Here is a 9,388-nt window from a genome sequence, read left to right on the forward strand (position 1 = left end):
ATCCACTCACGGCCGGGAAAGAGTCCAGGCTTTCTGAGCAGCCGCCCCTCGGAGGGGTCAGTGACCCCCGGTGACGAACGCCTGACTCCCCCCTTCCCCCACGCGCCCAGGGCGGCCTGGTCCACCCTGTCTCCTCCCTCTCCCGCCCCCCACCCCAGGGAGGTGCGCCTGGCAGCCTCCCGGCCGAATTTCCTGGCACTGGGCTGAGAATAAACAGCGCTCTCCGCCCGTAATCCCGTTGCCCCGGCGACCGCGCTCCGCGGGCGGGGGCGTGGCGGGGGCGTGGCGGGGCGGGGCCGTACCCGGGGCGCACGCTTCGCAGGGCGCAGCGGCGGCGGCGGCGGCGGAGATGCGGGCCCGAGAGGTGCCACCCCCCGTGCTCGGCGCGGACATTCTTCGCATAGCTCCGCCAGGGCTCCCGCGGTGTCCGGGAAGTGACTCTTCCTGGCAGAGGGCGGCCTCGAGGCGACGCGCCCGCCCGCCCGCCAGCCCGGCGGCCGCCAGATCGGGAGGGGAGTGGGGGCGGGGGAAAGAAGGTGCTCCCCGCACTGGGGCTCCTGTCACCCTCGGCCTCGATCGTCCCTGTCCTGCCCCGCGCTCCTGGAACCGGAGTCCCCTACTCCCTTACCCTCTCGACTGCCTCTCCGCCCAACCCCCGCCCGGTACCCCTGCGGTGCCCCCTCCCAAACATCCTTACTCATTCCTAAGACTAGGACACATCGTGCAGGCTGATTTTCCATCGCTGGCTCCCCTGTCTGAGGCCTCCTTCCCTCCCTCCCCCAGAGCAGGCCTTAGATTTCCCATTCTTGGCTCTAGCCTCAGCACCACCGGAGAGAGGATAGGGCCTCTTGGGGTGGAGTCTTACAGCTCTAGAAGCAAGGTAATAGGGCTGGGAGCGGGGATTTCTCCCCTTTCTGTTGGCCGGGGACCCTCAGCCTTGTTTTTAACCAGGCCGTGGCACGAGTGCCTGCTCAAGCCGGGAGGAAGCCGTCCACTGCCTGCAGGACACTTGTCAGCACATCTGGGAGCCAGAACACCCCTCCTCCCGCAGCCAGGCCGGAGGACCCCCCACTAAGTCCCTTAGAGGAGGGTGTCTTCCCTTCTGAGGATTGAGAAGTACAGAAAGACTTCTGTTACAGGGTATGGGATGAGGAGAGAAGGGAGCGCGTGCTGAGCAGAGTCAGCTGGGGGAGAGATTCTCTCCTGGCCTCGCCACCAGCTTGTTGTGTGGGTTTGAGCATGTTGCTTCCCTTCTCTGGGTCTCAGTTTCCTTGTCTGCAAACCCAAAGGGTTGGTCCAGTCTTATCTGAAATGGAAAGACGCACCAGGCGCGGTGACTCACGCATGAAATCCCAGCACTTTAAGAGGACGAGGTGGGCAGATGGCTTGAGCTCAGGAGTTAGACAGCAGCCTGGGCAACATAGCAGGATCCCATCTCTACAAATAGTACAAACATTAGCCAAGTGTGGTGCTGTGTGCCTGTAGTCCCACCTACTCAAGAGGCTGAGGTGGGAGGGTCGCTTGTCCTCTGGCAGTTGAGGCTGAAGTGAGTTGTGATCCTGCCACTGCTCTCCAGCCTGGGTGACAAAAAAAAAGAAGAAGAAGAAGAAGTGGACAGACAGAGGAAGGTTGGGATGGGCAGTGGTCTGGAGGAGGGAAATGGGTCTTCTTGCCTCTGCAACTCCACAAAACCAAGGTTCAACCTCCCTGGGGTGGGAAGGGAGAACTACTTCCTCCCTGGCCAGAGAAGATCAAATTCTTTTGCTAGCATTCTATGAACACTGGACACCCTTGCTAAACAGCTGCCTTCTGGGTCAAGGACAGGGACCCAGTGGCTGGGCACAGTGGCTCGTGCCTATAATCCCAGCACTTTGGGAGGCTGAGGCTGGCAGATTGCTTGAGTTTAGGAGTTCGAGACCAGCCTGGGCAACATGGCAAGACCCTGTCTCTACAAAATATACAAAACAAATTAAAAATAAAAAATAACTGGCCGTGGTGGCGTGTGCCTGTAGTCCCAGCTACTCAGGAGGCTGATGTGGGAGGATTACCCAAACCCAGGAGTTCAAAGCCGCAATGAGCTATGATCGCATCACTGCACTCCAACCTGGGTGACAGAGAGAGACCCTGACTCAAAAAAAAAAAAGGTACAGGGACCCCGGCTTTACGGTTCCCTCATGGCTGTTATTCCAGTGGAAGGGGAAGTCTGTGCAGCTGAAGGTGGTGGTGGCTGCCCAGCAGACCCCAGGCTGAGGAAGACCCATCATCCTTCTGGAAGGCACAGGGGAACCACACCCCACTGGGCCCCCCCCCTACACTTGTGCTTTGGGAAGGTGGCCCTACCTGGGTCTGCATTCCCAGCCTGGAGTTCCTTCATGATGCCTCTGGTGTGGCTCCCACATGCTCTGTCCCCTCAGCCGCCTCATGCCCGGCCTGGCCCCCACTTCTCGTCACTTCAGGTCATTTTCTCCAAAAGTCCCAGGAAATAGGAATGAAAATGACTTTGTTTATTTACTCTCTATTGCCTTTTGGACGCCGATTCCCGGAGCAGTATATCGGGTGCAAGGGGGCCAGGAAGAGGTTCTGGTATTTGTGTCATCTGAGACAGATGAGGGCCCACGACTTGGGGTTAACACTCATTTCCCAGCTGTCAGGTTGTGGGGACTGGAGGAGAAGGAAGCATGAAAGGAGAATACCTCAGAGAAGGTGGTTTTGTTTTTGGTTTTGTTTTTTTAAATTGAGACAGGGTCTCGCTATGTTGCCCAGGCCGGTCTTGAACTTCTGGGCTCCAGCCGTTAGCCCACCTTGACCTCCCAAAGTGCTGGATTACCGGAGAGATGTTTTTTGCTATTAGAAGAACCCTAGTGCTGAAACCCCAGAGTGGGGGGGAAGGGTACTAACTTCTTGGTTTTTAAGGAGGAACTCACCCTGAGGGCAGGTATCTGCTGAGTGTGTAGAAAGGCAGACAGGCAGAGAGGCATGGGCTTTGGAAATCAAATGCTCCTGGGTTCCAATCCTGTTTTCCCCGTATTCCCAAGTGGTGTGCCCTTGGCCAGGTTGCTTAACCTCCCTGAACCTGAGTTGCTGCCCCTACTTAGTTGACAAATATTTACTGAGCACCAATCTAGGCACCAGAAGTGACCAGTCCAAGTCCTGGCTCACAGGGGGCACATGGCCGTGTCGGAGAACATGGGGATGAGAACGCCTGCCTTGTGGGAGCAGGTGGGATGCTTAATCCAGGTAACCTCTAAGTGCCCCTTGGCGTTTAAATGACAGTGACTAAAAATAGATGGGCTGAGGGGAGGATCCCTTGAGCCCAAGAGTTGGAGACCAGCCTGGGCAACATAGTAAACCCTGTTTCAAAAAAATACAGAGATTACTAGATGGGTGCTTTTGGGGAGGAGGGTGATCCTGTCTGCTGCTCAGGTTGGGGACCCTAGGAATGAGGAAGGGAAGCAGGCATGGGGAGCAGTGGCCAGGAAGCCCCTGAATGCCTGGGGTCCTGTGGGGGGTGGTGGGGCTCCACCTGCATGCAAGATTTGCTTCAGGACCACCCCTCCTCCCACTTCCAGTGAACCTGGCTTGACTGAGGTCATAGGTCACCACCAGGACCCCATGTCTGGGCTTTCTCGGAACGACTCCCTGCCAAGGAACCAGAGCGCCTCTAATAGCCTGGAGCCTCTAAAAGCTTTGACCACAGCTCAGCTTGCTCCCTGCAAGCCCTTTGAAGCGCTTCCTTCGAACTTGCTTTGCATATTCTGGTCAGATCTGAATCAGACTTGCAGGAATTACCCCTCTCGGTAACAGTCTAGGTGGCTGCCTTAGCTTGTCAGTGACACACGGGGCAGGCGTGCTGACGTAAGGTTGAGAAAGGTTGAGACGTATTCGATTCCAGCGAGGGGGCAGAGCCACCACCCTCTGCAGCTCTCTTCCTCTTCTCCGATGCAGAGTGTGGGTGTGGGTGAAAGAGAAAGCAAGCACAGGGGGGCGGGGGTGGAGAAAAGGCTCAAGTCATGTTTTTCATTAAAAAATAGTGCTCTTTATTATAAATTACTGAAATGTTTCTTTTCTGAATATAAATATAAATATGTGCAAAGTTTGACTTGGATTGGGATTTTGTTGAGTTCTTCAAGCATCTCCTAATAGCCTCAAGGGCCTGAGTAGGGGGGAGGAGAGAGGACTGGAGGTGGAATCTTTATAAAAGACAGAGTGATTGAGGCAGATTGTAAACATTATTAAAAAACAAGAAACGAACAAAAAAAAGGGGAAAAAACCACCCCAACACACAACTGCCCTGTCCAGCCCAATACCTGACACGGAATACTTTGTGTTTGTTTAGTTGCCCCCCCCAACAAAAAAACAAAACAAAAACAACAACAAAAAACCTGTTCCAGGTAATTCCATCGCTGCTACATTCCTGTAAGTTGTCACTGATCAGTGCTATGGCAGAGCGGGAGCACCCGGGGTGGCAGCAGTCCAGCCTCTCCAATGACCTCCAGCCTCCCCCACCTAGGCAGGAGGGAGGGCTGTGCAGGGCTGGGGGCAGTGGGACCTGGTGGCTCTGCTCTGACCACGAGGCGCCTGACTGGCCAATACTTACTGGGCTAACATTCCCAGTGCTCAGCTGGGAGGCATGGGTTTCTGCCCCCTCCCCACTTCCCTGGCTGTGGGCTGGCTGGGTGCCCTCCCGCGAGTCCCTCAGCCTCTCCACACATCCAGGCTGAGTATGTGGCTTTCCTATGCTGGGTCCCTCTCCATGGGACAGGGAGCATTTAAGGCGAATCTCTTAGCCAGACATGGTCAGGAGGCACAGAGCAGAAACCCCTGTCGTCTCTACCAGGAGCCTGGGGTGAAAGATGTCCCATCTCCTCCATCCTCCCACTCCATCCACCCAGGTACAAGAAGGTTTAGTATGAGTAGGAAAAGAAGACTAGCTGACCAGCCCATCCATCCCCTCCAAATGTTGCTTCCTCCTTAAAACGGAGGAAGGGCCCTGGGCTCTCAGGCACCAGGTAGACTTTGGAACCTGTGTTTTCGGTGGCTGTCCCAGAGGAGAGGATGTGGGGCACCAGGATGGTTCCCTTCAGGTCGCCCCAAGCCCTTCTCCCCGGAGCCAGGGAGAGGAGCATGCCACCAGGATCCTCACCTGGGGTTGGCAGGGGGGTGTGACCATTTCCTTAGCCAGCCCACAGCCCCGGGGCCCTCAGGACCTCTCTCTCTTCCACCTTTCCCAGGCTCCACAACCAGCTCAGGTTTAAACCAAATCAAAGAGCAAACAAGTTCCGTTGGAAAATTTGAAGATTCCCTGGCAGTTCTCATTAGTTCAGCATTCCCCAAGTGTCCCGTTTGGAGGCAGAGGGGAAGTTGAGGAATTGGAGGAGAATCCACTCGTGGTTACTATCGTCCCACCAGGCCAGCTGGCTCCTCCGGAGAAGCTGGAGACTCAGGTGGTACTCCCCCTCCCCTCCAACATATTCCAGGTCCGCCTGCCACATTCTGCGGGGGGGGGGGGGGGGCGCAGAGGGAGGGGCCTGTCCGCCCTCTTTCCCCCCAGCGCTACAGGACTCTCTCCTGGCTGGCTTCTTGTGCTTGTGCCATGTGCCATGGAGGAGAGGGGACGCAGGCCCCTCTCCCGACCCATGCCCTTTGCGCCCTTTGCCCCTTAAAGCGGGGCATCGTACTGGTCCAGGAACTCCCGAATGGGCCCCGGCAGCTGGGTGACTTTCTCATAGGAGTCCAGGTGGCCGTTGACGGTCTTCCGACAGAGATGCTGAAGAGTGGCCACGTTGGAGGAGAGGGGCCGGCTCAACACCAGGGGGATCTTCTCGCCCCCGGAGTAGATGTAATAGGCTCTTCTGGGGGGACTTCCAGGGAGTGGCTGGGCAGACGGCTGCTCGGGCACCTCGGAGGAGGGTTCAGTAGGTGGCGAGGGGAAAGAGGGGGCTCCAGGGGGCGGCATGTAGTGGTGCACCAGCTTGAGCACGCAGTCGAAGCGGGGCACAGGCTGCGTGCTCCGGGGATCGCTCTGCAGAGAGAAGCTGCCCCCCTCACACTGGATGCGCAGGTTCTTGGTCCCAGACTGGGTCTTGACGCTGAGCGTGAAAAAGTGGCGCTGGTCCGAGCTGTCGCGAATCAGAAAGGTGCCAGCGGGCTCGGCGCTGAGCAGCAGGTTCGCCTCGCCGCCGGTCACTGCGCTCCAGTAGAAGCCGCTCTCCTGCAGCTTGCGCACTGCGTTCACCACCAGCTGGTACTCGCTCTTGGAGCTGAAGGTCTTGAGGCGCAGGCTGGTGTCCAGGGGGCGGCTCATCCCGGCGGCGGGAAACTTGCTGTGGGTGACCATGGCGCACGGAGCCAGCGTGGATCTGCGCGGCGGCGGCTGCAGCTGCTTCGCGGCCTCCGCACAGCGGCCGCTACTGCATCCCGGGGGGCTGCGGAGAGGAAGGCGCGAGCGCGTGAGTGCCCGGAACCCTCTAGTGCGCCCGGCCCGCCCCGGCTCCCCTGCCTCCGCCGAACGACTGGGGCACCCACTGCCCCGGGGGCCCTTGCCTGGGCCCGCGCTCCGATCCAGGCGCCTCACGGAGCCCGCACGGCTCCCGCCCCTGCCGGCAGGGTGGCCCCAGTCAGCCCCTTCCCCAGCGCGCACTGCAAGGGTGCAGCGTGGGAAACTCGCGCGCGTAAGTTGGGTCTCCAAGAGTGTGGCCGGGTGGGGAGCAGAAGGGCCCCCGGGACCGTCTGGGCGCCGCTCAGTCCAGTGGCCCCAGGCGGTGTGGACGGAGGGAGAAACCCGAGGCACGGGGATAGGGAGGGGACAGGAGAAGCCCGAAGTCCCCAGCCCGAGTATTCCGGGAACCTGGAATCTCCGGCTTTCATCCGCTCTGCCCCTACCCCGTCCCCTCCCTGCCGGGAATGACCCGGGAAGGGGAGGGGAAACCGGGAAAAGCTCCCGGGACTGAGCGAGACCCCTCCCCACGCCGCGCTCCTCCTTCCTACCTGGTCCCGAATCGAAGTCTCCGTCCTTGGGGCTGAGCCCCCTCGGGTCCCCAAGGCGAGGCGGCGGCGAGGCGGCCAGCGGTGGCCCGCGCTGCGCCCAGATGTTGGCGACCGTGAAGTCCACAAAGGAGCCTTCGCGCGCGCGTCCCTCGAGCTTCCCCTGGGCGCCCGCCCTGCCCCCTGCGCACCCCCGGACCAACCGGGAGGGGACCAGGCAAGGGGCCGCGGCAAGGGGCCGCAGCGGGAGCTGGGCCGGGCAGGCGGCGGGCGGCTGGCTGCGTACGGAGCCGGAGCGGCGGCAGCGGCGCAGGGAGTCCAAGTCGGAGCCGCCGCGGAGGCCGCGCTCGCGGGTATATAGGCGGCCGCCGCGCCCCGCCCCCCGATTCCTGGAACTGCGCGGCCGGCCTTCTTGTAATGTTTAGTCACTACTCGCAGCAGAGAAAGGCTGAGCGCGGAGGGTGAGGGAGGGGCCGCGGGCGCCGAGGGCGGGCCGCGAGCAGGGGCAGGGACCGGGAGGGACGCGCGCGGAGACAAAGCGCGACGAGAGGCGGCCGAGGCGGCCGGTGGGCGCGGCGCCAGCCCCGGCGGCGCGTTCCTGGCAGCGGCCCCTCCCCGCCGCGCTCCGCCCCCAACTTCTCATTCACACTTTCCCCCCACCCCCTTCCCTTCTAAGAAGGCCAATTTCTGGCAGAGGCGGGGGCGCCGCTTCGGGAGCGCGGGCAGTTCTAGGAGGCCGACCAGGAGAGCCTCCCGGTTCCCCTTCCCCTTTTCTTGGACCCCGCGGGGACACCCCCTCGCCGCCACCCGGGCCTCCCCGAGTGCCCGATTGCGGGTCCAGGCGGCCCAGGCCAGTCAAAAGGGAAGTGGGGTTACCCCACAGCCAGGCCACGGGGCTGGGGTCAGACCCGGGAGCCGGAGGTTGGAGACGTGCGACAGTCACCTGCGAGCAGGTCCCAGAGGGGAGACCCAGGGTTGCAGGGGACGCCCCTGCGTGGCAGCTACCCAGCCTTGGCCCACTGCCAGGTTCTTTGCCAACCCTGACGCGAGTGTGGAGCCCCTCTCCCCTCCCATATAAAAACGCTTTTATGCACTGGGGTCTGCAAACCGACTTGGTCCGGTGTGGGTTGGGCCAGGTGCTCTCGGCGGGGCTGGAGAGCTCGAGGGGGAACGATGGCCCCAACCTACGGCCCGCGTCCGCCAGAGGGCGCCCTGGGGTCTCCTACGGGAGTGCAGTTTGGTGCTGCGCGCCCCAGGCCCCGGAATAGGCGCGCCAGGGGTCTGCGGGAATGGCTGTCTCCGGAGCTGGAAAGGTGGCCGAGAAGGGGGAATTCACATCCCAGGCTGGGGTCAGACCTAGGAATAAAATTCTAGCAGGACAGAATTTCCGGAAAGCAGTTTTCAGGGGTTCAGCCTACTGCCAGATGGCCCGCACCCCCGGATGTGCCCCCACCCCCTGGGATGTGCCTCCCTGCCTCTCTTGGGGTGGGGGGAGGACTGGCGGGGAGGGGGTAGAGGGGAGGAGAGGAGGTAGTTTGGGCTTGGAGACCTGGGGCCAGCCTTATGAAGGATGGCAAGTTTTGTCATCTTGTCCCCAAATGGGCTGTGTGGTGCTGGAGACACCCGAGAGCCACCTCAGTGGCATTTAGTTCCTCACCTCTCGGGACGCAGAGGCTGTGGGCCTGGGGCCCTGTGCTCTTCCCAGATACCAGGATAGTGATGGTGCTGAAAGGGAAGGAAGAGACTGCCGCCAGGGACTGGGAGCTTGGGATTCCAGAACCTAGAGCTGGTCCTTTCGCGGGTCCTGGAATTGATAGGTGCGCACTGCCTTTGCCACGGTATCCTCAGTCTATGCCATCACCTCTCTCCAGCATGTGCTGGGGACTCAATGATATTTGGACAAGACACACAGTTTATCTGGGATTCTGTTTTGCCATCTGTAAAATTGGAGCCAGAACCTTTTCCTTCCCTTTGGCAGGCTGAGGCCAGAGGATCACTTGAACATAGGCATCCAAGACCAGCCTGGGCAGCAAAGTGAGCACCCCCATCTCTGCAAAAAATAGAAAAAAAAATAAGCCAGGAGTGGTGGCCTGTGCCTGTAGTCCCAGCTACTTGGGAGGCTGAGATGGAAGGATTGTTTTAGTCAGGGAGGTCGAGGCTGCAGTGAGCCATGATTGTGCCACTGCACTTTAGTCTGGGCAACAGAGTGAGACCCTATTAAAAAAAAAAAAAAGGCCGGGCGCGGTGGCTCAAGCCTGTAATCCCAGCACTTTGGGAGGCCGAGACGGGCGGATCACAAGGTCAGGAGATCGAGACCATCCTGGCTAACCCGGTGAAACCCCGTCTCTACTAAAAAATACAAAAAACTAGCCGGGCGAGGTGGCGGGCGCCTGTAGTCCCAGCT

General features: G+C 60.2%; 1 protein-coding gene and 1 long non-coding RNA gene across 3 annotated transcripts in view; one reads left to right on the top strand and one right to left on the bottom strand.

The window, feature by feature from the left end:
- Window positions 1–4,013: 4,013 nt before the first annotated feature.
- Window positions 4,014–7,311, bottom strand: SOCS3 (suppressor of cytokine signaling 3). Of its 2 annotated transcripts, none has more exons than XM_025363596.1 (2): window positions 6,988–7,311; window positions 4,014–6,425 (listed from the first exon to the last, which is right to left on the bottom strand). In XM_025363596.1, exon 2 carries the CDS (start codon window positions 6,335–6,337, stop codon window positions 5,660–5,662), a length of 678 nt encoding a protein of 225 aa, XP_025219381.1. In that variant the 5' UTR covers window positions 6,338–6,425; window positions 6,988–7,311; the 3' UTR covers window positions 4,014–5,659. The 2 variants fall into 2 exon arrangements, with proteins under 2 accessions (XP_025219381.1, XP_025219382.1); XM_025363597.1 differs by having other exon boundaries at window positions 4,014–6,391; window positions 7,053–7,306.
- Window positions 7,312–7,683: 372 nt separating this feature from the next.
- The window catches only part of LOC112610223, a 5,246-nt gene continuing 3,541 nt past the window's right edge, over window positions 7,684–9,388 (top strand). Inside the window, exons 1-2 of the long non-coding RNA XR_003116293.1 lie at window positions 7,684–8,010; window positions 8,963–9,018. This is a non-coding gene — a long non-coding RNA (uncharacterized LOC112610223). The remainder of the gene's footprint in view (window positions 8,011–8,962; window positions 9,019–9,388) is intronic.

This window comes from Theropithecus gelada, chromosome 16, assembly GCF_003255815.1.
Source record: "Theropithecus gelada isolate Dixy chromosome 16, Tgel_1.0, whole genome shotgun sequence".
NCBI classification, from domain to species: domain Eukaryota; kingdom Metazoa; phylum Chordata; class Mammalia; order Primates; family Cercopithecidae; genus Theropithecus; species Theropithecus gelada.

Bases quoted from the DNA above. Each gene is read 5' to 3' on its own strand.
- SOCS3 (XM_025363596.1), bottom strand. From the start codon at position 6,337: ATGGTCACCCACAGCAAGTTTCCCGCCGCCGGGATGAGCCGCCCCCTG.